The sequence below is a fragment of the Hypanus sabinus genome, chromosome 10 (assembly GCF_030144855.1).
Source record: "Hypanus sabinus isolate sHypSab1 chromosome 10, sHypSab1.hap1, whole genome shotgun sequence".
NCBI classification, from domain to species: Eukaryota; Metazoa; Chordata; class Chondrichthyes; order Myliobatiformes; family Dasyatidae; genus Hypanus; species Hypanus sabinus.
In genome coordinates, this window is record NC_082715.1 from 159,885,642 (window position 1) to 159,912,324 (window position 26,683).

Sequence of the window (26,683 nt, forward strand, 5' to 3'; positions counted from 1 at the left end):
TTTAAGGTTGTACATAGAGCTCATATGTCTAAAGATAAGCTTGCTCGGTTTTATTCTCATGTTAATCCACAATGTGACAGATGTCATTTAGATGTGGCTTCATTGACCCACATGTTTTGGTCATGTCCTACTTTACATAATTATTGGAAAGACATATTTGCTACCATTTCCTCAATTTGGAATATTGATTTACAACCTCATTTTATCACTGCAATTTTTGGTATACCAAATGAAGATGATAGTCGATTCTCCCCTTCAATTAGACGAATGATTGCCTTTGTAACATTAATGGCCAGGAGATCTATATTACAAAATTGGAAAGAAGTAAATCCTCCTACCACATTTCAGAGGTTCTCTCAAACTATTTCTTGTTTAAGTTTAGAAAAAATTAGAAGTACTATTTTTGATTCATCAATTAAATTTGAAGAAACTTGGGGACCATTCATTCAACACTTTCATATGAATTAATTTGACTTCTTCCAGACCTTTACTCTTATTATTCTTGTTCTGGTATGGAGTTCTGGAGTTTTTGACACTATCATATACATATAAACTATTATTACTGCCCATGTTAGTTTAGGTTTATTTTTTTTATTATTTCCTTAAATATAAATTTTTTCTTATATTTTATACTTTTTTTTTCTTTTGATGATTATTTTTAATCTTTTCATGTATAATCAATATAGATTAGATTGATTATTGTATGATCCTTTTTCGCTGATAGTTTAATAAGATATTGTTATCTTGTTACTAATTTAATTTCAAATCTATTGTATTCATAACCTATTTAATATAATATTATGTTATGTTTTTTTTTTAAAAACTAATAAAAAGATTGAAAAAGTAAGTTTATTTTAAAACACCAAAACGACTTGCCACCCAATCCCTTCTGGTCCGTTGAATGGCAGACTATTGCGCCGACTTGAAGCCAGTGCATACTCATTGCTTGGCCTTACCAGCAGAGCTGGAGTGCTGCCTCAGTGAACTCGAGTAGTGAGGTCAGCAGCCCCTGGCAAACAGCGACACTGGAAGCTAGAACTTGCAAATCAGTACAGAATAATGCAAGCAAATGCATTCCCATTCTCCCCACAAAAATGGATAATCTGGGGAAGAGACACTGACCTTTCATTAGTCGATGCTTGAATGCAAGGGTGAGCTTTAACGTTGTACGTGTCTTATTCACAGTTTAGACTGTTCTCTCGACAGAAATGAATCATACCACACCATTAATTAGGGCTCACAGGGTCATGGTCTGGTCTCGTATACAATAATTCCCATTATCTGAAAAATTTTCTATGCAGAACATGAATGTCACATTTAAAACATTACTTTGAAAGTACTTCAGTGCCAGCAGAGTACATTAGTGAACGTAAAATGATGAGCAACTAATTGAGTTGATTAGGAGTAGCCAGGCACACGATGATGCTTCTCTTCAATCAGTCCATCTGAGGCACCTCTCCATGATAGCTCCTGTAAAACCCAAGTGTCAACGAATACCACTCCAGTCCCTCTACAGCATATTTTGACTGGCTGATAATATCTTTTAATTTAAATTATCAATTTTTTCAGAATTTTGAAAATGATTAAATCCTTCCAATAATATTGCACATTGACATCCAGTTCCAGATGGTTATAAAATTACCCAATTGCATATTACATCTGACCACATTAATACTTACATAACACAATTATTTATAAACAAATCCAGCATTTTTCTAATCAAAAAATGCAAAGGGCACAATTATACAATCCCCGATACTCTCTAGCTCACACTCAAGCCACATGAAATCAACCACTAAGATAGTTTCTGTTTGCTCAGTGTTAGGCAGAAATACTCAGGAAATGTGGTTAACTTTATTACCACACATTCACTACCTTTCAGTCAGAAAACAAACCGCAAACAACACTGTGGCTAAACTCCGTTCTCATATCAACACGATCGTGCGACAAGTATTTTGATGCATCTCCCATTTCAAAGTACTCACCAGCACTTGCTTCTGTTTATATTTGTTTTCCCAAACTGGATAAGGTTTCAGATTGTGTCGAGTTCAGAAACAGAACTAATTAGTAAGCTCAAGGTGATATAAAAATGCAAATATACTTGCTGGTGTTGCAGCAGCTGAATTAACAGAATAATTCAGGCCTGCAATGACCATTCCAAGATTTGTATCCAAATCCTATCATTACAGCTGCAGCAGTTAATAATTCAGACCTTAACATAAAGAAACTGTAGAACAAAGGGAATGCAAAATACAAGTACACAGAGGGTGCAATAATTCGATCACAAACCAGTGTATTATGCAATGGAGACTACAATGGGACAAGGGAGGATTTGGCTAGTGTAGACTGGGAACACAGTCTATTTGGTGGGATGGTTGAGGAACAGTGGAAGACTTTTCACGATGCTCAACAGAAGTATGCAACAGTTGAAAGCAAGGACAGTAAGAGTAGGCAGAGCCAGCCTTGGATAACTGAGGAAATAAAAGAAGGTATCAGACTAAAAGCTCGTGCATACTAAGTAACCAAGAGCAGTGGGAAACTGGAAGATTGGGAAGACTTTTTTAAAAAAAAGAACCATAAAGTGAGCAATGAAGAAAGGGAAGGTAGATTATGAAAATAAACTAGCCCAAAATATAAAAACAGATAGTAATTATTTCAATAATTCTATAAAGCAGAAAAGGGGGCTAAAGTGAACGAAGGTCCCTTGTAAGATGAGAAGGGGGAATTGATATTGGGCAATGAGGAAATGGCAGAGGCTTTGAATGACTGCATTGTGTTGGACCTCATGGTGGAGGACATGTCTAACATGACAAAGAGAGATGTTATGGATGCAATAGGAGGCGAGGACCTCAATACAATAGCTATCACTAGAGAGGTAGTGCTGAGTAAACTTCTGGGCCTGAAGATAGACAAGTCCCCTAGTCTTGAAGGAATGCATCTCAGGGAACTGAAAGAAACCACAGAAGTTATAGTAGAGGCTTTGGTGACCAAAATTCTTTGGTCTCTGGACAGGTCTTGGCGGACTGGAAGATAGCAAATGTCACACCACTGTTCAAAAAAAAAGGATGCAGGCAAAAGGCAGGTAACTATAGGCCAGTTAGTTTAACATCTCTATTTGGAAAAATGCTTGCAGCTATCATTAAAGAAGAAATAGTGAGGCACCTGGAAAGAAATGAATCCATCAGTCAGACGCAGCATGGATTCAGCAAAGGGAGATCCTGTTTGATAAACTTACTGAAGTTCTTTCAGGATATATCGAGCGCAGTGGATAGAGAGGAACAGGCGGACATTACTTACTTGGATTTCCAAAATGCGTTCGATAAGGTGTCGCATAAAAGACTGATCCATAAGGATGCAGAGAGTTGGGGGTGATGTATCGGCATGGATAGAGGATTGGTTAGCTAATAGAAAGCAGAGAGTTGGAATACATGGGTGTTACTCTGGTTGGCAATCAGTGGTGAGTGGTGAGCCTCAGGGGTTAGTGCTGGGCCCACAACTGTTCACGATATACATTAGCGATATGGTAGAGTGGACCGAGTGTAGTGAATCCAAGCTTGATGATACTAAATTGAATGAAAAACCAAATTGTGTAGAAGATACGAAGAGTCTGCAGAGATATATAGGCAGGTTAAGTGAGTGGGCAAAGGTCTGGTAGATGGAATACAATGTTTGTAAATGCGAGGTCATTCACTTTGGAAGGGAAAATAGAAGATCAGATTATTATTTAAATGGCAAAAATATTGCAGCATGCTGCTGTGCAGAGGTCCTTGGGAGTGTTTGTTCATGAATTACAAAAGGTTGGTTTGCAGGTGCAGCAGGCTATCAAGAAGGCAAATGGGATGTTGGCCTTCATTGCTAGAGGGATTGAATTTAAGAGCAGGGAGGTTATGCTACAACTGTACAGGGTACTGGTGAGGTCGCACCTGGAGTACTGTGTGCAGTTCTGGTCTCCTTACTTGAGGAAGGATATACTGGCTTTGGAGTGGTACACAGGAGGTTCACCAGGTTGATTCCAGAGATGAGTGAGAGATTAAGTCCTCTGGGAATGTACTAATTAGAATTCAGAAGAATGAGAGGAGATCTTTTGAAACATAAAATTACGAAAGGGTTAGATAAGACAGAGGGAGGCAAGTTGTTTCCACTGACAGGTGAGACGAGGGGGCATAGACTCAAGGCTCAGGGGAGGAGATTTAGGATGGAGATGAGGAGGAACTGCTTTTCCCAGAGAGTGGTGAATCTGTGGAATTCTCTGCCCAATGAAGCAGTGGATGCTACTTCACTAAACATATTTAAGACAAGGTTGGATAGATGTTTGCATAGTAGGGTTATAGGGAAAAGGCAAGTAGATGGGAATGAGTCCATGGCCAAATCAGACATGATCTTATTGAATGGTGGAGCAAGCTCGACAGGCCAGATGGCCGACTCCTGCTCCAGTTTCTTATGTTATGTTCCCTGAAAATGACATAACAGGTAAATCAGGTGGTGAGGAAGGCTTTCAACATGCTGGCTTTCATCAGCCAGGCTGAAGTACAGAAGTTGGGATACTGTGTTGCAGTTGCACAAAAAAGTCGGTGAGGCCACATTTGGAATATTTTTTTTACAGTATTGTTCACCTGCTACAAGAAGCATGCCATTAAAATGGAAGGAGTGAAGAGGAGATTTATGAAGATGTTTGATAGGATTTGAGGAACTGAGTTATTACGGAGGGAGGTAGAGCAGGTTGGGAATTTTGGAGCATAGGAGGATTATGGATCACAAACAAGAGAAAATCTACAGATGCTGGAAATCCAAGCAATACACAAAGTGCTGGAGGAACTCAGGCCAGGCAACATCTATGGAAAAGAGTATAGTCGATGTTTCAGATGGGGACCCTTCATCAGGACTGGGGGATAAAGGGGACGAGGAGTCAAAGTAAGAAAGTGGGAGGCCAATCATAAACGAGAGAAAATCCCTCCGAACTTCCCCTCTCCGAGGCAAAACATAATGTCCTCAGCAAGAGCCTCACCATTGTCCCACGCCTGGCATGACACGAAGCTCTTCCTCCACTGCCTCCGTCTCTGGGCCTACTTCTCGGGCAAGGACTCTCCAGCCCACACTAATGACTGCTTCTCCCGTCTTCAACCCTCCTCCTCAACACCACGCTCTGGATCTTTTCATTACTAACTGCCAACAGGACATCAACAGTCTCAATTTCACCACTCCTTGCTCCAATTCGAACATCACTCCTTCCAAACGCACTGCTCTCCACCCTCTCCACACTTATCCAAACATCGCCAAACCCGCATATAGGGGGGGGGGGTACTGTAGAAGTCTGGTGGGTTGCTCTCTATGTTGCTGCGGCCCGGTGACAACCATCAGACATCTCTTCTTACTTACCACTCCATCAGGATCCCACTAAGGAGTACCAGGCCATTGTCTCCCACACCATCACTCTCCTTATTAACTCTATGCATCTCCCATCCACTGTGACCAACGTCATAGTTCCCTCACCGTACACCTCCCATTTCTACCTCCTACCCAAGATCCACAAACCCGCCTGTCCAGGTAGACCCATTGTTCCTGCCCCTCAACATACCTCAACTCAGTTTTATCCTCCCTGGTTTCAATAGGTACAGGAGTAGGCTGTTCAGCCCTTCGAGCCACTGTGATCATGGCTGATCATCCACAACCAGTACCCCGTTCTTGCCTTCTCCTCATATCCCTTGACCCCGCTATCTATAAGAGCTCTATCTAACTCTTTCTTGAAAGTATCCAGAGAATTGACCTCCACTGCCTTCTGAGGCAGAGCATTCCACAGATCCACAACTCTCTGGGTGAAAAAGTTTTTCCTCAACTCTATTCTAAATGACTTACCCTTATTCTTAAACTGTGGCCCCTGGTTCTGGACTTCCCCCAACATCAGGAACATGTTTCCTGCCTCTAGCGTGTCCAATCCCTTAATAATCTTATATGTTTCAATCAGATGCCCTCTCATCTTTCTAAATTTCAGTGTATACAAGCCCAGTCATTCCCATCTTTCAACATATGATAGTCTCGCCATCCTGGGAATTAACCTCACGAACCTACGAGGCACTCCCTCAATAGCAAGAAAGTCCTTCCTCAAATTTGGAGACCAAAACTGAACACAATACTCCAGGTGTGGTCTCACCAGGGCCCTGTACAACTGCAGAATGACCTCTTTGCTCCTATACTCAACTCCCCTTGTTATGAAGGCCAACATGCCATTAGTTTTCTTCACTGCCTGCTGTACCTGCATGCTTACTTTCAGTGACTGATGTACAAGACCACCCAGATCTTGTTGTACTTGCCCTTTTCCTAACTTGACACCATTCAGATAGTAATCTGCCTTCCTGTTCTTGCCACCGAAGTGGATAACCTCACATTTATCCATATTAAACTGTATCTGCCATGTATCTGCCCACTCACCCAACCTGTCCAAGTCACCCTGCATTCTCCTAACATCATCCTCATATTTCACACTGCCACCCAGCTTTGTGTCATCTGCAAATTTGACAATGTTACTTTTAATCCCTTCATCCAAATCATTAATGTATATTGTAAATAGCTGTGGTCCCAGCACCGAGCCATGTATTGTGATCCCACTAGTCACTGCCTGCCATTCGGAAAAGGACCCGTTAATCCCTACTCTGTTTCCTGTCTGCCAACCAATTTTCTATCCATGTTAGTTACCCTAACCCCAATACCATGTGCTCTAATTTTGTCCATTAATCTCCAAAATGGGACCTTATCAAAGGCTTTCTGAAAGTCCAGGGACACTACATCCACTGGCTCTCCCTTGCCCATTTTCATAGTTATACCCTCAAAAAATTCCAGAAGATTAGTCACGCATGATGTCCCCTTCGTAAATCCATGCTGACTTGGACTGATCCTGTTACTGCTATCCAGAAGTGCAGCTATTTCATCTTTTATAATTGACTCCAGCATCTTCCCCATCACTGATGTCCGGCTAACTGGTCTATAATTCACTGTTTTCTTCTCCCTCCTTTCTTAAAAAGTGGGATAACATTAGCTACCCTCCAATCCTCAGGAACTGATCCTGAATCTATAGAACATTGGAAAATGATTACCAATGCGTTCACGATTTCTAGAGCCACCTCCGTAAGTACCCTGGGATACAGACCATCAGGCCCTTCCCATCTACATCCGTAACACTTCACACGCTCTTGATCCTTCAAATTCCCTGTCCCAATCATCTTATTTTCACTATCGATATCCAGTCCCTATACACCTCCGTTCCCCACCAGGAAGGTGGACTCAACCAATTCTCCCCCTCCACCACTCTCCTCCTTCTGGTGGAACTTACCCTCACTCATTCAGCTTCTCGAACTTTCTTTCAACAAAAGGTGTAGCCATGGGCACAACAGCTTGTTGGCTCTGTGGAACAGTCTATGTTCCAAGCATACACTGGTCTCACAAACAAGAGAAACCCAAGCAACACACAGAAAATGCAGGAGGAACTCAGCAGGCCAGGCAGCATCTATGAAGATAAAGTACAGTCGTTTCAGGCCTCACAGGGTTCCTCTTGTCCTCATCTACCACCCCACCATGTCCTACACATAGTTTTCCAGAACTTCTGCCATCTCCAGCAGGATCCCCCCACCAAACACGTCTTTCCTGCACCCTCCCAACCCACCTTCTGCAGGGATCTCTCCCAACGCGACTCCCTTGTCCATTCGTCCCTCCCCACTGATCTCCCTCCTGGCACTTATCTTTGCAAGCAGAATAAATGCGACAGCTGACCCTACACCTCCTCCCTCACTACCGTTCAGGGCCACAAACATTCCTTCCTGGTGAGGTGACACGTCACCCGTGAGTCTGTTGAGGTCACCTACGGTATCCGGGGCTCTCGGCATGGCCTCCTATATACCGGTGAGACCCGACACAGATTGGGAGACCACCTTGCATAGCACCTATGCTCCATCTGGCAGAAAAAGCAAGGTCTCCTAGTGGCCTCCCATTTTAATTCCACTCCTATTCCCATTCTGACACGTGTCCATGGACTCCTCCACTGTCACGATGAGGCCACACTCAGGTTGGAGGAACAATACCTTGAATTCCTTCTAGGTAGCCTCCAACCTGATGGCATTTAACTTGAATTTCCTGAACTTCTGGTAATGCAACCTCCCCCACCTTCACCACTCCCATTTTCCTCTCACCTTATCTCCTCAGCTGCCTATTTCCTCCCTCCCTCTGGTGCTCCTCCCTTTTTCTTCAATGGACGCCCAACCTCTATCAGGTTTCCCCTTCTCCAGCCCTTTATCTCTTTCACCAATCAACTTCCCACCTCTCCCACTGTCACCTATCACCTTGTCGCTCTTCCAGCCCTACCCCCCACTTTCTTACAGACTCATCTTTTTCTTCCAGTCCTGATGAAGGGTCTCGGCCCAAAATGTCAACGATACTCTTTTCCATAGATACTGCCTGATCTGCTGAATTCCTCCAGCATTTGTGTGTTGCTTGGAGAATATGAGGGATGCCATTATAGATCATGGAGGAACTTGGGACATTGATAAGACTCAAAACTCGGCTGAGAAGTGGCAGATGGAGTTCTACCTGGATAAGTGTGAAGTGGTTCATTTTGGTAGGTCAAATATGATGGCAGCATATAGTATTAATGGTAAGACCCTTGGCAGTTTGGAGGATCAGAGGGATCTCGGGGTCCGAGTCCATAGGACACTCAAAGCTGCTGCACAGGTTGACTCTGTGGTTAAGAAGGCGTATGGTGTATTGGCCTTCATTAATCATGTAATTGAATTTAGGAGCCGAGAGGTAATATTACAGCTATATCAGACCCTGGTCAGACCCCACTTGGAGTATTGTGCTCAGTTCTGGTCACCTCACTACAGGAAGGATGTGGAAACCATAGAAAGGGTGCAGAGGAGATTTACAAGGATGTTGCCTGGATTGGGGAGCATGCCTTATGGGAATCGGTTGAGTGAACTTGGCCTTTTCTCCTTGGAGTGACAGAGGATGAGAACTGACCTGACAGAGTTATACAAGATGATGAGAAGCATTGATCGTGTGGATAGTTAGAGGCTTTTTCCCGGGGCTGAAATGTTTGCCACAAGAGGACACAGGTTTAAGGTGCTGGGGAGTAGGTACAGAGAAGATGTCAGGGTTAACTTTTTTTCACTCAGAGCGTGGAATGGCTGCTGACAACAGTAGTGGAGGCAGATATGATAGGGTCTTTTAAGAGACTTTTGGATAGGTACATGGAGCTTAGAAAAATAGAGGGCTATGGGAAAGCCTAGCAATTTCTAGGGTAGGGACATGTTCAGCTCAACCTTGTGGGCTGAAGATCCTGTATTGTATTGTAGGTTTTCTATACTTCTATGAACTCAGTGGGTCAGGCAGCATCTTTGGAGGGAAATGAACGGTTGATGCTTCAGACAGAGAACCTCCACCGGGACTGAAGAGTCTCGGCCCGCAATATCTACTGTTCATTTCCCTCCATAGATTTTGACGAATACAATGAGTTTCTTCAGCATTTTGTGTGTTGAGCAAGGTTTCAAGCATCTGCAGTATTTCTTGTGATCTTAGAGATGCATAAGATTATTGGGGGGGGTATAGGTAGGGTGAATCTGCATCGGCTGTTACCAAAAGATTTGGTAGTTAAGAACTAAAGAGCAGAGGTTTAAGGTGAGAGGGGAAAGGACAACGTGTTCACCCGGCGGGTTGTCAAACTATGCCAGAGATTTCCAAGCTTCTTAGGGTTATTGACACTTGGCTCCCAGACCACATCCACTTCTGGCCATTACATATAAGCCAAAGCATTTTTATTTACAGTGCAAAGTGAAAGATAAGAACTGCAAATTCAAAGCAAAAATTACTGAAATGTATACAAAGCTGCAAATAAAATTACTTCTATAGTTAATTACACAAAAACCAATTTTGGAACATACATTAGTCCAGTCTTTCACTGCTCTATTGCTTTTTCACCTTTCAGTAAGATGGATGGGCTTGTTGCAGTGATATCAGCTTCCTGACATCAGGCTGAATGGCACTCGAGAGTCTCAGGTCCCCACGGTCAGTAATCTGCAGTCTGTTTCGTTGCTTTGAAAGAAGCCGGGCTACTGCACAGAAACTGCATTTCACTAACATGATGCTGGAAAGGCAATAAGGAACATCTTGACCTTTTTCCATAGTGCTGGATAGCGTTCAGAGATTTCTTTCATCAACCAAAAATCCTGATACGTTTTTTTGAACCTTGGCTTCGGTTCAAAGTCATTTTGCAATGAGATCAGTTCTTCCTTCATCGTTCCTGTTAATTCCACATTACAAGAGTTCAAGAATTAATTCATTACCCAATATCGAATCTGGATCGACAGAAGACCCTGAAATCGAGCTGACATGTCTTTGAGGAGATTACAAGTCATCGAGGCGATTACAATTCATTGAGGAAATTACAAGTAGGATAGATAAGGGGGATGAAGTGGAAGTTGTACATTTGGACTTTCAGAAGGCCTTTGACAAGGTGCCACACATGAGGCTGCTTACCAAGTTAAGAGCCCATGGTATTCCAGGAAAGTTACTGGCATGGTTAGAGCACTGGCTCATGGGTAGATGGCCATGAGTGGGAATAAAAGGATCCTTGTCTGGTTGGCTGCCAGTGACTAGTGGTGTTTCACAGGGGTCAGTGTTGGGACCGCTTCTTTTTATGCTGTATATAAATGATTTAGATGGTGAAATAGACAGCTTTGTTGCCAAGTTAGCAAATGATACAAAGATTGGTGTAGGGGCAAGTAGCGTTGAGGAAACAGGTGGGCTGCAATAGGACTTAGATTAGAAGATCAGGCAAGAGAGTGGCAAATGAAAAACAATGTTGGATGATGCATGGCCATGCACAATGGTAGTCGAAATAAATGTGCAGACTATTTTCTAAACGGGGTGAAAATCCAGGAGTCTGAGATGCAAAGGAACTTGAGTCCTTGTGCAGAACACCCTGAAGGTTATCTTGCAGGTAAGATTGGTGGCGAGGAAGGCAAATGCAATGTTAGCAGTAATTTCAGGAGGTCTTCAATGTAAGAGCAGGGGATGTATGCTCAGGCTTTATAAGGCACTGGTGAGGCCGCACTTGAGTATTGTGAACAGTTTTGAGCTCTTGATATTAGAGGGGGTTCAAAGGAGATTCACAAGGATGATTCTGGGGATGAAAGGGTTATCATATAAGGAACTTTTGATGGCCCTGGGTCTGTACTGACTGGAATTTAGGATGAGGAGCACCTCATTGAAACCTTTTGAATGTTAAAAGGCCTAGACAGTAGATGTGGAAAGGATGTTTCCCATGGTGGGGTAATTTAGGACAAGAGGTCACAGCCTCAGGATAGAGGGGCATCCAGTTAAAGCAGAGATGCAGAGAAGTTTCTTTAGCCAGATGGTGGTGAATTCTTAGAATTTATTACCACAGGAAGCTGTGAATGCCAGGTCACTGGGTGTATTTTAAGGCAGAGGTTGCAGGGAGAAGGCTGGGAAATGGAGTTGAGGAGGGAAGAAAAGGGTCAGTCATGATTGAATGGCGGAGCAGGCTGGATGGGCCAAATGACCTAATTCTGCTCCTATGTCGTGGTCTTATGGACATGCCTTTATGTAGCTCACTCAGGTAGGTACAGTACATTTGAAGATCATCTGGTATTCATTCTTTTGCTTCCAAATTAATGCTTGGAAATTGACAAAGCTCGTGACAGCCAATATGAATAAATTGGACAAATATGGAGATTATTGATTTGATTTCTGAATGAAGCATTTGAGTCTTCGAAGAATTTTATCAGTTTCAAAAAGTGCATAAAAGCATCTCTCGAAGATTCCTTTGAGAGGATTCTGAGTTCTGTGTGCAACATCAAATACTCAAATTGTTCATCATTCTCAATAAAAAGCTCTCAAAATAGTTGAGAATTGAGAGCATGCAACTTGATTTTATTTACTGCCGTGATAAGTTTTTAATGAATTGTGCAGCCGACCATGCAAGTTTTTTTGCGACAAGATGCTGTCTGTGAATTACACTGTGAATGTTAGGTACTGCTTTTTTCAAAGTATAACTGTACTGTGGCATCCTGTCACTGATGGTGCCACACCTGTGGCACAAGCAGGAATACTGGTGAGCGAACATCATTCTCCTTGGAAAAATTGCTCAACAGCCCAAAATATTTTTGCTGCTTCTCATCCCCTTGCAAATAACAATTCTTGAATCATGCTTTCATCTTTTACTAAGTGAACATTAAGACCAGAAAACCATTAGATATTGGAGTAGTATTAGGCCATTTGGCCCATTGAGTCTGCTCTGTCAATTCATCACGGCTGATCATTTTTCCTCTCAGCCCCAATCTCCTGCCTGCCCCCTCTATCCCTTGATGCCCTAACCAATCAAGAATCTATCAACCTCTGACTTAAATACAAAGACCTGGCCTCCACAGCTGCCTGTGGCAATGGGTTCCACAGAGTCACCCCTCTCTGGCTAAAGAAATTCATTCTCATCTCCGTTCTAAAAGGATGCCCCTCTATTCTGAGGCTGTGCCCTCTGGTCTTAGACTCTCCCACCATAGGAAACGTCCTTTCCACGTCCACTCTATCAAGATCTTTCACAATTCAATAGGTTTCAATTCTGTCACTCTTCATTCTTCTAAATTCCAGTGAGTACTGGCCCAGAGCCATCAAATGCTCTTCATAAGACAAGTCGTTTAATCCTGGAATTATTTTCACAAACCTCCTTTGAACCCTCTCCAGTTCCCACACATAAGAGGCCCAAAACTGCACATGATACTCCAAGTGAGGCCTCACCAGTTTCAATATCCTTGCTTTTATATTCTAGTCCTCTTAAAATAAATGCTAACATCGCATTTGCCTTCCTCACACAGACTCAACCTAATTAACCTTCAGGGAAACCTGCACAAGGACTCCTAAATCTCTTTGTGCCTCAGACTTTTGTATTTCCTCTCCAGTTAGAAAGTAGTTAACACAATAATTCCTTCTACCAAAGTGCATGACCATACACTTCCTGACACTATTCCATCTGCCGTTTCTTTACCTATTCTCCTAATCCAAGTTCTTCTGTAGCCTCTCTATTTCCTCAAAACTACCTGCCCCACCACCTACCTTCATATCGCCTGGAAACTCTGCAACAAAATCATCAATTCCATCATCGAAGTCAGTGACATCTAAAATGTAAAAGGAATCGGTCCCAACACAGAACCCTGTGGAACACCACTGGTCACCAGTAGCTAACCAGAAAAGGCTCCCTTTATTTCCACTGTTTTCTGCCGATCAGCCACTGTTTCGTCCATACGAGAATCTTCCCTGTGATATCATGGGCTTGTAGCTTGTTAAGCAGGCTTATGTCAAAGGCCTTCTAAAAATCCTAGTACAGAACATCAAGCAATTCTCCTTTGACCATCCTGCTTGTTATTTCTCCAAAGAATTTCTAGACTTGCCAGGCAAGATTTTCCCTTGAGGAAACCATGCTGACTACAGCCTATTTTATCATGTGCCTCCAAGTACCCTGAGATCAGACTAACCAGCCTATAGTTTCTTTTCTTCTGCCTTCTTCCCTTCTTGAAAAGCAGAGTGACATTTGCAAACTTCCAGTCTTCCAGAACCATTCCAGAATCTAGTGATTTTTGAAAGATCATTACTGATGCCTCCACAATCTCTTTGCAACCTCTTTCAGAATCCTGGGGTGTACACCATCTGGTCCAGGTGCTATATCCACCTTCAAACCTTTCAGTTTTCTAAGAACCTTCTCCCTAGTAATGGCAGCTTCACTCCCCTTATGACCCTCAAGACCTGGAACTTCCACCATACTGCTAGTATCTTCCATAGTGAAGTCTGATGCAAAATACTTATTCAGTTCACCCGCCATTTCCTTGTTGCCCGCTACTACTTCCCCAGCATTGTTTTCCAGTATCCACTCGCGCCTCTCTTTTATTCTTTATGCATCTGAAAAAACTTTTGGTATCCTCTTTAATATTACTGGCTCGCTTACTTTTGTATTCTACCTTTACCTTCTTACTTTTTTAGTTGCCTTCTGTTGTTTTTTTTTTTAAAGTTTCCCAATCCTCTAACTTCCCACTAATTTTTGCTCTATTATATGCCCTCTCTTTGGCTTTTATGTATAAGGAAGTGAAGAAAAAGTTGACTGGCAAAGTTGATTCATCCAATTGCAGAGCAAACCCTGTTGTCCTAAGTATATTGCACAATATGTCATTCACATTCCCAGACATTTCAGCTATTCGTTTTTGAACAGAATTGCTACTGAGCAAATTGCTTTAATGATTGTTTGGGGCTTTCCAGATTAAGCAATGAGCAATAAGATGTTGTATGAGGTATGCAAATCATCACTGTTTTGCTGTTAATTGCAGGCAAACAAGTGTCTTCCATTTCTGAAGGCTTTCTCAACATGACTGAAAATAAGCCAAGCTCTTGTCTTTATCAAGCTCTTTATCAATATATTCTCTTCAAGCGTTTGAGCAGAATGGACATGATACATTGCCTCATTTGAAAAAACTTTTTCACACAACAGACATTGTTGGTTGCTTGGTGCTGGTATAAATCCATATTTCAGATACTCCACACTATATTGCCTACACTTCTATTTTGTTCGGTCTGCTTCTGCCATTTTTGTTATGGATTAATGACCACAGCCAATTGCCTGTTGTTTAAATCCATCCTCAAGCACTGATCAATTAAGGAAAAAGTTGCAATTTTATAACTCAGACAGAACCCGACTCCCTGCCTGAAGGCACATAAATAAAGCAGGGCAGCGATATCTCAGTTGGGCTATGCTCGAGAGAAATGCAGTGAAGACCATTCAAAAGAGTAGCTGTTGAACTTTACTCCACTGAATACAAACCCTAACTCTCAGCAATTGTGTCACTGTGTGATTAGAGCATGGGAATTGCACCAGCTAACACTGCAGTAGTGAGCAACAATAAATCATGAGCCAGCCCCAGAAATAACACAATTTCTTCAGTCAAAAACAAATATCATTGCTTTACAACAACTATAAAGCAGTTTGAACAACATCTAAGAGAACAGTGAGTTAACAAGCGATAAGGTGATTACATATTTTATCCTCAGTGCCTCCAAGGAATTATTTTTTAAAATTAAGCCTGTAATCATTCAACCGCTACTCCCACCACCTGATTTATCTTTATTGCCCCCTTAGAATCTCCCATAGTCTTCAGGGAGGTGATATGGCCCACTTTTGTAACAACTGGTTTCAAGGGATGTCAATCAAACACAGGCAAATGGGACAAACTCATAAAGTCACATTGGTCAGCATGTTATGACTTGAATAATGGGAAGTAATCCTTTGCTTTCTGACTAGGAGCAAGAGAGGATCAAATATGTTGAACCACTTATTCACAACCTCAACTTGCTAGGGACATGTGACTGAGCCACTGATTGCAGCCCAGGCTAGAGCTCATGGAGAAGATGCACAAGAAAGAGGTTTTGCCACACTTTATTCCCCATGAACTCCTGAAAACCATTAACTTCAAACCAGACAAAATAAGTTTCCCAACAGTCATCATTTAACTTGAAATCATTCTTTTTCAGTTGCTTGGAAGTTAGAGCTTATAAGCATTCATCCCTGGATGGGAAATGACAAAACCAAAGAACAAGAGAGAAAATGGGCAAACAGCAATCACTTTCACTTTAAATTGTGATATTAACAGAAATGTTCAATTACACAGTAAGTGTAACAATCAGTTACCTTGGTCAACGTTGCTGTTGTCCCTGGTGTTTTTGAGGTCTTTGTGATTGTATTCAGTGAAGAATAGTTGTCAGATTTAACTTTCTCGATGGTCTGCATTTTACAAGTGCCCTGGACTTTGGATGCCGCAGCAGCGGACCTGCTTGCCTTCTTCATTCTGTGCTTGCGGTTTTTGATGCATTTACAGCCAAATCTGGAAAACAAGTTACCTGTACAGTCAGGGGTGTGGAGACATGTAAGTTGAAACCTGTTGTTTGAAGCAATAAAATGTCAATATTAAGTTTCTCAAATAACATACAAGTATACAACAAAATAGGAACAGAAGGAGACATCATGTCCATTGAGCCCGCCCTAGTCTATGTTGTCATTAACTACTGTGCAACTTCCTTACTTTTTCAAATATTTAATCATCGCCACCTGAAATACAGCTAATGGTCACGCCTCTCACAAAAATTAATGATAAAGCATTCACTTCTTTCCTCAGTTTTATTATTTAGGCTTTGGCTTTTGGGTCAGCCTGGGCTTTTATCTTTTAAACTTGAGTCGACAGAATACACATCAAACCATGATATTCAACTCCACTTCCATTCTTCAGAAAGATGTACAAGATCACTTCTGTAGAATAAAAATCAACCATTCAACTATTTCTGCTGTACTTTGTCCCTTCACACAAAACCCAAATACCTTCCAGATCCCACTTTCTAGCAGCTGGACTTCAGACGAGAATGTATTTAAACTCAAGCTTTCCCAGTCAGGAATTCAACAATCTGCTCTGAACAGTCTGCCTTTTATGAGTGAGGGAAGTGCATATTACTTCATAAAGTTTGTCCTAGGAGTCAAAACTACTAATGTTTACTGTTATGTCCTCATTGGCTGGTTTTAAGCTGTGGCTAATTTTCAGCTGTACAGATATTTTTTAAAAAATCTCACGCAAACACAAGAGATTCTGTAGGTGCTGGAAACCCAGAGCATCACACACAAAATGTTGGAGGAGCTCATCAGGTCAAGCAACATCTTTGGAAATGAATAAAAAAAAGCTGACATTTTTGGCCAAGACCCCTCATCAGGATGAAAAAGGAAGGGGGAAGATGCTAGCTGCTGTTCCTCCAGCCTGAGAGCGGCCTCATCGTAGCAGCAGAGGTGGTCATGGACCAATGCTTTAGAATGGGCATGAAAAGACACATGGGAGGAACGCGCGGCTGAACTACATTTATTATAATGCAAGAAGTCTGACAAGTAAGGCAGATGAAATATGAACTAAAAGTGGTGGAAACTGATCAGCAAATCAGGTAGCAGACTCAGAAAACAGATTTTACAGGTAGAATTTACAGGGTGTGACTCTAATATTTGGACTGGTGATCTTAAGGTAATTGAGAAAAGGAGATGTGGAAGGTTACCTTATCTGTTTGTACCCAAACTGAACATCTCTGAAGATAAGTCAGCCTTTACTGCTTTTGTGCTGGAGGAACTCAGTAAGTCATGCAGCATCTACGGAGGAGAATAATAAACAGTTGATGTTTTGGGCTGAGACTGATACAAGTTAGCCAGCCTCATTTCAAGTGAACAGTGGCCACAATACTAATAGTTTTTAAATAGTTGTGTGAAAAGATTGAAAGTCTTAAAGTGGGGTAAGGCTAATTTTATTGCATTAGAGAGGAAAAAACTGATTGGAAGAGGTTATCATCAGGTAAAGGGACATCTGACAAGTAGGAGATTTTAAGGTAAGAGCTCAGAGCTGACATGCTCCTGGCACATTAAGACCATAAGACAGAAGAGCAGAATTAGGCCATCTGGCCCATCAAGTCTGTTCTGCCCTTCAATCATGGCTGATCTTTTTTCCTCTCCTCAGCCCCAATCTTCCCTGTAACCTATGAGGATGTTGCTAATCAAGAACCCAAGCTCTGCCTTAAATACACCCAATGACCTGGCTTTCACAGCTGCCTGTGGTAACAATTTCCATAAATTCATCGCCCTCTGGCTAAACAAAATTCTCTACATCTCTGTTTTAAATGGATGACCCTCTATCCTGAGGCTGTGTCCTCTTGTTCTGGACTTCCCAACTACAGGGAACATCCTTTCCACATCTACTCTTTCTAGGCTTTCCAATTTTCAAAAGGTTTCAATGAGATCGCCCCCTCATCATTCTAAACTATCAAATGTTCCTCGTATGATAACCCTTTCATTCCCAGAATCATCCTTGTGAACCTCCTCTGAACCCTCTCTAATGCCAGCACATCTTTTATTTAGATGAGGAGCCCAAAACAGTTCATACAATGAAAAAAGAAGTGGTCCCAACACAGACCCCTGAGGAACACCACTAGTCATTGGCAGCCAAACATACAGTACACTGAACAGGAAAATCAGGAAGGAGTAAAGGGGGCATGAGTTATCCTATATTCTCTAATCAGGTAAACAGCAAAAGGGCAGTTAGAGTGAGAACATTGCCTAAGGATCAGTGTGGTCATCTGTGTGAAGCCACAGATGAGAGAGGTCCTAAATTAAGACCTCCTATCTGTATTTACTGTCAAGAATGCCATGGAAGCTGGAAAGTTCAGCACGGTGATATCCTAAAACATTTTGCCATTCCAAAAGACCTAAAGGTAGTCTTTAAACATATAGATGCATTAAATCCCCATGACCCTGAACAAGTATATTCTGGAATATGTTATGTGAAGCCAGAGAAGAATTTGCTGTGACCCTAGCACAGACTCATTAGCCACGTTTGAAGGGTGGGACTAACAGCCTGGTAACGTAGCACTGAGCACGATGCTACTACAGCTTGTGACTTTCCGCAGTTCAATTCCGGTGCCACTCTTTACGGAGTCTTTGTACATCTTCCCCGTGGAATGTGTGGCTTTTCTGTGGGTCCTCCGGTTTCCTCCCACAATCCAAAGATGTATCAGATTGGTGGTCATTGTAAATTGTCTCCTGAGAGTTAAATCGGTTTGTTGGGGGGGGGGGGGGGGGCATGGCTCACGGGGCTGGAATGGTATACTCTGCCCTGTATCACTAAATAAAAAAAATAAACGACAGCTGAGCATCTTCTGCAATTCAGTCATGCTGAATTCATTTGTTAGTTTAATGTTTTAAATCTTTTCGTTAGTTAGCCATGCAGGAGCTTAATGAAATCACCGCTAACCACACTTCCCTCCAAATTCAGGTAAATTTGACAAACTGACCTTCTCATGCTGACTTAGACATGAGGATTCACTCCATCCCTTGAAATTCATCAAAAATTTGCTCATCATCAACGAGAAGTTAACTGGCCTATAATACCTGAACTTAAAATGGTCCTTTGGGTAATGCAAGACCAATAATCTAACAGAAATAGCAGACTATGAGACAAATTAAGCCATTCAGCCCATCGAGTCTGCTCCGCCATTCCACCATGACTGATCCTGGATCCCATTCAACCCCCATACACCTGCCTTTTTTTAACCATATTCTTTGACACCCTGACTGATCAAGAAACTATCAACTTCCACCTCCATATACCTCCAAGCTTGGCCTCCACCGCAGTCTGTGTCAGAGCACTCCACAGATTCACTACTCTCTGGCTAAAAAAAATTCCTCCTTACCCTCTGTTCTAAAGGGCTGCCCCTCAATTTTGAGGCTGTGCCCCATAGTTCTGGATACCACCACCACCAAAGGAAACATCCTCTCCACAGCCACCCTATCTAGTACTTTCAACATTCAGTAGATTTCATGAGATCCCCTCACATTCTTCTAAATTCCAGTGAGTACAGGCCCAAAGCTGCCAAAAGCTCCTCGGATGTTAACCCCTTCAGTCCCATAATCATCCTTGTGAACCTCCTCTGGAATCTCTCCAATAAGAACACATCCTTTCTGAGATATAGGGCCCAAAAAAGTTGACAATCTTCCACATGCGGCCTGACTAGTGACTATTGTCCTTGCTTTTATTCCAGTCTCCTTAAAATAAATCCCAACATTGTATTTGTCTTCTTTACCACAGACTCATCCTGTAAATTAACCTTCTGGGAGTCTTGCACGAGGACTCCCAAGTCCCTCTGCACCTCTGATGTTTGAACCTTCTCCCCATTTAGATAATAGTCCGCACTATTGTTCCTTTTACCAAAATGCATTATCATACATTTCCCAACACTGTATTCCATCTGCCACTTTTTTGCCCATTCTTCCAATTTGCCCAAGTCCTGCTACAATTGCATTGCTTTCTCATCACTACCTACCCCTCCAACAATCTTCGTATCATCTGCAAACTTTACCACAAAGCCATCAATTCCATTATGTAAATCACTGGCAATGTGAAAAGTAGCGGTCTCAATACTGACCCTCGAGGAACAACATTAGTCACTGGAAGCCAACTAGAAAGGGCCCCTTACATTTCCACTCACTGCCTCTTGCCTGTCAGCCATTCCTCTATCCATGCCAGTATCTTTCCTGTAACACCATCGGATTTTATCATTAAGCAGTCTCATGTGTGGCACCTTATCAAACGCCTTCTAAAAATCCAAGCAAATGACCACCACTACCTTGTTCACCCTGCTTGTATTTCCTTGAAGAACTCTAACAGGTTTGTCAGGCAAGATTTCCCTTCACAGACTTCCCATGCTGACTTTGACTTATTTTATCATTAGTCTCCAAGCACTAAAACCTCATCCTTAATTAGACTCCAACACTTTCCCATAACTGGCCTATAATTTCCTTTCTTTTGCCTTCCCATTTTCTTAAAGAGTGGATTGACATTTGCAGTTTTCCAGACCCCTGGGGCCATTCCAGAATCAAGTGATTCTTGAGAAATTGTGACCAATGCATTTGTTAACTTTTCAGCAACCCCTCTCAGGACTCTATTTGATCCATGTGACTTATCCGCCTTAAAAACTTTCAGCTTGCCTAGCACTTTTTCCTTTGTAATAGTAATGACACTCACTCCTGCTCCCTGATACTCAGACCTCTGGCACACTGCTAATGTCTTCTACAGTAAAGACAGATGCAAAGTACCCATTAAGATCATCTGCCATTTCTTTGTCCCCCATTACTATCCCACCAGCATCATTTTCCAGTGATCCAGTATCAACTCTCACCTCCCTTTTACTCTTTATACAACTGAAAAACTTATGGTTTCTGCTTTATATTTTTGGCAGGCCTGCTCCCATATTCCATCGTTTCCCTTCGTATAGCATTTTTTGTTGACTTTTGTTGGATTTTAAAAGCTTCCCCTCACTTTTGCTACCTTGTATGCCCTTTCCTTGCTTTTATGCGGTCCATAATTTCCCTTGTCAGCCACGGCTGCCTATTCCTGCCATTTGAGAACAACTTCTTCTGTGGGACTTAGCTATCCTGCACCTCATGAACTATTCCCAGATACTTTAGCCATCTCTGCTCTGCTGTCACCCCTGCCAGTGTCCCTCCCAATTCACCTGGGCAAGCTCCCCCATCATGCCTCTATAATTCCCTTTATTCCATTGCAATACTGAAACATGTGACTTGTGCTTCTCCCTCTCAAACTGCAGTATGAACTCAATCAGATTATGATTACTGCCTCCTAGACGTTACGCTCTCTAACAAGATCTGGGTTATTACACACCCAGTCTAAGATGGCCTTTCCCCAGTAGGCTGAAACACAAGCTGCACTAAAAAGCCGTCTCAAGCAATTCCCTCTTGTGATCCAACACCAACCTGATTTTCCCAATCCCATTTACAAGTGTGACATGAGCCTTATTACATGCCTTTTCCAGCTCCTTTTGCAATTTCAATCCCATACCTTGGCTGCTATTTGGAAGCCTATTCTCATAATGTTTTTTTTTTTAAAACCCTTGCAGTTTCTTAGCTCCATGCACAAAGATTCAACATTTTCTGACCCTGTGTAACCCCTTTCTAAAGATGTAATTCCATCTCTCACACCACCATCCACGCCTTCCTGCCCATCATAGTTAAGATTATTCTGGTAATTTAATAACTAGAGAGATGGCAGGGTAGCTCATGACTTGTGGGAGTGACATCGGAACTCTAAGGACTTTTGGTGTCCTGGATAACCATAGGATCACAGCCATGAATACCTTAAAATCTGAGCTATGGATCTTCTTAATAGACTGGATGTATTTTGCATAGTGCATTTCAGGAGGTGGCCATCTCATATCCAGCAAGAGGGGGAATGGACACAGCCAAAAAAGTTCAGAACAGCCGAAGGTATATTGCTCTCTTAAGAATAAGAACCAATAGCATAGCTCAGCAGTTCAATAAAGGGTGGGAGAAAGGGTAAGGGCAACACTATGGAATTTCTATAGTTGGGGAACAGCTTTTACAGTTCTAAGATTGCATATATTCCAAAATGGTCTATGTTAAGAATACCATAGGGCACCTGCACAGTATTCTACAGGGAGAGGACATGATCTGCACTTCTACACTGGAACCAATACATAAAAAATACAGATGACATCCTCTGGGTAGAAGAAGAAAGCCTCCAAGTTATTCCCTAAGTCAGAACTATACTGAAATACCATACTACACACAAAATTCTGGAGGACCTCAACAGGCCAAGCAGCATCCACAGAAACGAGCAAACTGTCGATGTTCCGGGCTGAGACCCTTCACCAGAACCTTCATTAGCTTCTGATGAAGGGTCTCGACCCGAAAATTGACCGTTCACTCTTTTCCATGGATGCTGCCTGGCGTGCCGAGTTCATCCAGCATCTTGTGTGTATTACTGTGAGCTCCAACATCTGCAGATGTTGCCTTACTTGCGGTCTGAGTTAGGACAGTACAGATTACTGGCTGACCGGTGACAGAGTCCACAAGGGGCATTGCATTCTTAAAGCATGGTAAGCAGTTCTGGCAAACTGGGACTGTACAGGTCACTTGAATATTGCCTCAACTGGATTAAGATAAACATCCTCACAGGGAAGTTCACATGCACCGCAGGATAGTGGCATCGAGAATACAGATGCTGTTAGTCTGAAGCAGATCACACAGAACAGCTAACATTATAGGGTGAAGGTCCTTCATCAGAATTGTGAAAGGCAGAAATCTGGTATTATGCTGCAGAGAGGTTGGAAGAAGAATGAATGCGAGAAAGAAATATACAAGACAAAATCAGATTTGCCTTGCGGATAAGCTGTTCAAATACCTCGTTGATGGAATAGTTAGTTATAAAGAAATAATATACTCAAATAAGCTTTACATCTGTACAAAGAAGCAATTACATAGAGTGTATTAAAGGAATATAATAGCTGTGAAAAGTAGGGAATGCATTACAGGTCATGTTGAAAAAATACAGGAGTACTTATGATGATCTATCATAAGACTGTGTAGCTCAGATACAGAGCAACATACATGAAACTGCTGAAGTCAACATGAACTTTAGAGGTTTAATTGCGTCCGTGCAGGTGCTTTTCCTCAACTCGCAAGGGGGCTTGTTGCACTACAGGAAGCCACAGACAGATCAAAGTGTGATGAAGAATTTAAGTGGCAGGTTTGGGATAATTCCTGCCAACTGAGCATTCTGCAACAAATTCCAATCTGAGTTTGATTTCTGATGCAGAGACAGTACTGAAAACAATGCAAGATATCGAAAGAAAAAGTGCAAGTGAATTGCTGTTTCAAGAAAGATTTGAGTTCCCTGATGATGGAAAGACAAGTGTCGCATCTGCTATGCCATAAAAGAGTAGACTGGGGAGTTGTGAAGAAACTATCTCTATGAAATGGTGGGAGAAGATGCCTGATTACAGCACTTAATACTTCTCAATCTTGCCTGTAATGTCAAAGCTGAAACTTCCCATCAAAAAGTGCAGTTAAGATCACCAATTCAGCAGCCACTGTGAGTAGTTTTCAAATGATAACAGAGTATATAATGACAATGAAACAATTGCTGTGATCCCAGAGCTGATTTCTCCACTGGTTAAAAATTCCCATGTGACTGGTTCTTTACGCGGCGCCTCAGGCACAAGCAGCATCGAACAGCTTGGACAGGCGGATGTCAACAAAAGGGTCTAATTTGTAAAGAAAAGTGCATCATTAAGTGCACAGCCAACTTGAAAAAAACTACTTCACCTTGAGGATCCCCAACCAGAAGCACCAGCTGTTACTGCCAGAATGAAAGTCAGCACATTCAGACAGAGACGTGAAGATTTTTTACTCATGTATGTGAAGGATGTAAGAAATAAAGTCAATTCAATTCAATTCAGAACCCAGGTCTGGAGCATTCCTATCTACAAATGATGTGCTTTCCTTCACTAAGCGTCATAGGAAGTCCAGCCTGTGGCCATCAAACTTTACAACTCCTCCCTCGGAGTGTCAACCCTAAGTCAATCGGCTGGTCCTGGACTTATTTCCACTTGGCATAATTTACCTATTATTATTTCATTACTTATGGTTTTATATTGCTATATTTCTACACCATTCTTGGTTGGTGTGACTGTAACGAAACCCAATTTCCCTCAGGATCAATAAAGTATGACTGTCTGTCTCCTGACATCAAACAGCACTTTTCAACTTTCTGGACATCTATCGTCTAGGGGAATTCATCACAGAGGAAAGAGACATGGGTCTGAATTCCAGAGGTCTGAGTGCTGGCTACTGCTTCTTAAACTGTAAAGCCACGTAAAATACAATAAGGCAGAACAACATTATAATTGTTTTACATGAAGCAGCCCATCACATTATTGCAGAGTACCACACCAGGCAGAATTCCACTATTTAGGTATGCAGGACTGAAACTGAAGATTGAAATAGATCTGGAACCAGGAACGTGGGTGTTTGCTTTCAATGCAAGGATCGTACATCGGTGGGTACAGCTACATTACTGTATAAAAATGGGGTACACTGCTAGTGCCCACAGGTCTGTTCCTAAGTAACTCTGGACTAAGGGTGGCGAGCTAATCACTATTACTGGGGCACACAGGTAAATTCAGCTATACCTCAGTGGGTAAGCACTGATGTGCTTGAGTGCTTTAACCATGAAAAAGAGCATAGTACCGATAAGAGTACAGATTGACTGTACAATGCCATGGTATTGCACCAGGAGCACAAGTTAATCGCTGCACCAACTGGCAAAATAAACACTGGATACACAGGTCACTACAAAAACTAGCTACTGTACACATGCATAGTGTATAAATGTTCCTACATTAAGCTAACAATGCAGTGGGGACTGATAAAGGGCCAGCGAAGAAACACTAACAGCTGCTTGGACTTATGTTAGCTACAAGCAAGCATGAACACCTAATTTTTAGGGAATGGGGGTGAAATAAGTTTGTTTCTTGAATGGCTTGCTCGTTATTTGTTTCTGTGGTGCTGCTTGTTTGGAGTTTGCACAGTCTTCCTGTGACCAGATGCTATAACACCTCTCTCATCCCAAACAGATGCTGGTTGAAAGGGTTAATTGGCCGCTGCATGTTAAATCTTGAGTAGGTAGCTAAAGAGGGAATTACAGTTGAGTTGATGCTCCTATGGAAAGATGATTACAGGGAAATAAGTGGGTAAATGAGTGGGTACTGAGAAACTACTGATTTCATGAACCAAATGCCTCCTTTGTCTTAATTAAACACATGAACTTGCATTTGACTAAATTAAGAAAATGTTCATTATTCAGATTTCAGACTCCTCTCCTGAAAAGTGCCAAACGTATTGCACCTCCCACCACTCACAAGTAAGTCGAAGCTGCTCAAATTCTCCCCATAGGACAGTTTGTTAAATCTTCAATGCATTTCCTCTGGAGTAATGTTATCCTTAAGCCGATAAAAAGACAAAGAGCTTACCCAGGCTCTTCAGACCAACTTACTCATGCTCATCAAGATGCCATTCTAGACTATTTGACATTGCCTGCATATACTACTGGACTTTTCCCATCAAAAATTTAACTAAACATATTTACTTGGAGACACAAATACTTCTGACACCAAAACGAGACATTGACAACATCACAGCTTTAAGTGGTAAAGATCTGTGCACCTCACATGCACTTTTACACGTGAGTTATTCAAGACAGCTTCAATAACCAGAAGTGCTGATAGAAGTCAGTGGTCAACAGAAGCTGGGCTATGGAAAGTCCTTAAAGTCTGAAAGGCATGCACTCCAACAGCGTGTTTGATGATTTGCAGATTTTAGACGTCAGTCAACCATCTTCTTTCCCTGGAATCCACCCTTTTCCTTCCTCTCTCCTCCCCCAGACTCCCATTTTCCACTACTTCTGTCTCTGCAGAGACGAAATCCAATCACCCGCCTCCCCCCACTCTGCTGCAACACTGCCCTTTTACCCCCACCCCTCGGTTTTCGCTCTCGACTCAGGTTTCTAGTTAACTTAAGTCACCTGCTTGTCCGTCCCCAGCCCTCCATCAATCACTAAAACCCACGTCCCTCCCTCCCGGTGCGCGCCTGGGCCTCTCCATCTGTTAGTACGCCAGACCGAGAAGCCGCAGTTACCTGCAGGGCTGGAGCCGAGCGGCGGCCGGCGCCGCGCTGCATCCGCTGCCGCCCCGCCACCAACGTTACCGCGGCGGAAAGCAGCAAACAACAACGCCCCTCCGTCAGCCCGCCACCAGATCCCGGCCGGCGCCTGCGCAGCTCCGTCAGCCCGCCGCCCGCTCCCGACCGGCGCCTGCGCACGTCCGTCAGCCCGCCGCCCGCTCCTCGAATCACACAAGCGCGCTGGGCAGAGACCACCGCTCCCTGCTGCAACGCGCATGCGCCAGGTGGCACGCGGTTTCGGCGCCGCGACGCCAGGGCGGTCCCCGGCGAGGCGAACGCCGTTCGTAACGGCGGAGCGGAGCCCCACCGCCCCTCAGATCGGGACGAGGACCCAGGCCCGGCGGTCTCCACGCTTCATCGGCACTTAGGTACCGCGCTAAGAGCTCTCACAGTACCCCATACAAAAAATCCGACAAAGCACTTATTCAGGTTTGGGTTGTGTCTATTTTGACAAGGTAAATCTGACAAGTAAAGCAAATGAATGGACTGAAAGTGTTGATTAGGAGATGGAAA

General features: G+C 42.7%; 1 protein-coding gene across 7 annotated transcripts in view; it reads right to left on the bottom strand.

The window, feature by feature from the left end:
• specc1la (sperm antigen with calponin homology and coiled-coil domains 1-like a) overlaps positions 1 to 26,285 on the bottom strand; it is a 283,895-nt gene extending 257,610 nt beyond the window's left edge. For 4 of the 7 annotated variants that reach the window (XM_059983331.1, XM_059983330.1, XM_059983329.1 and 1 more), the window contains exons 1-2: positions 26,126 to 26,284; positions 15,728 to 15,920 (exon numbers count right to left, since the gene is read on the bottom strand). In XM_059983331.1, the coding sequence (XP_059839314.1) occupies positions 15,728 to 15,883 (156 nt within the window). In that variant the 5' untranslated portion in view covers positions 15,884 to 15,920; positions 26,126 to 26,284. Of the gene's footprint in view, positions 1 to 15,727; positions 15,921 to 17,124; positions 17,216 to 26,125 lie in introns of those variants that run through there. The other 3 variants (XM_059983328.1, XM_059983332.1, XM_059983334.1) reach the window with 3 other exon arrangements.
• Positions 26,286 to 26,683: the final 398 nt, after the last annotated feature.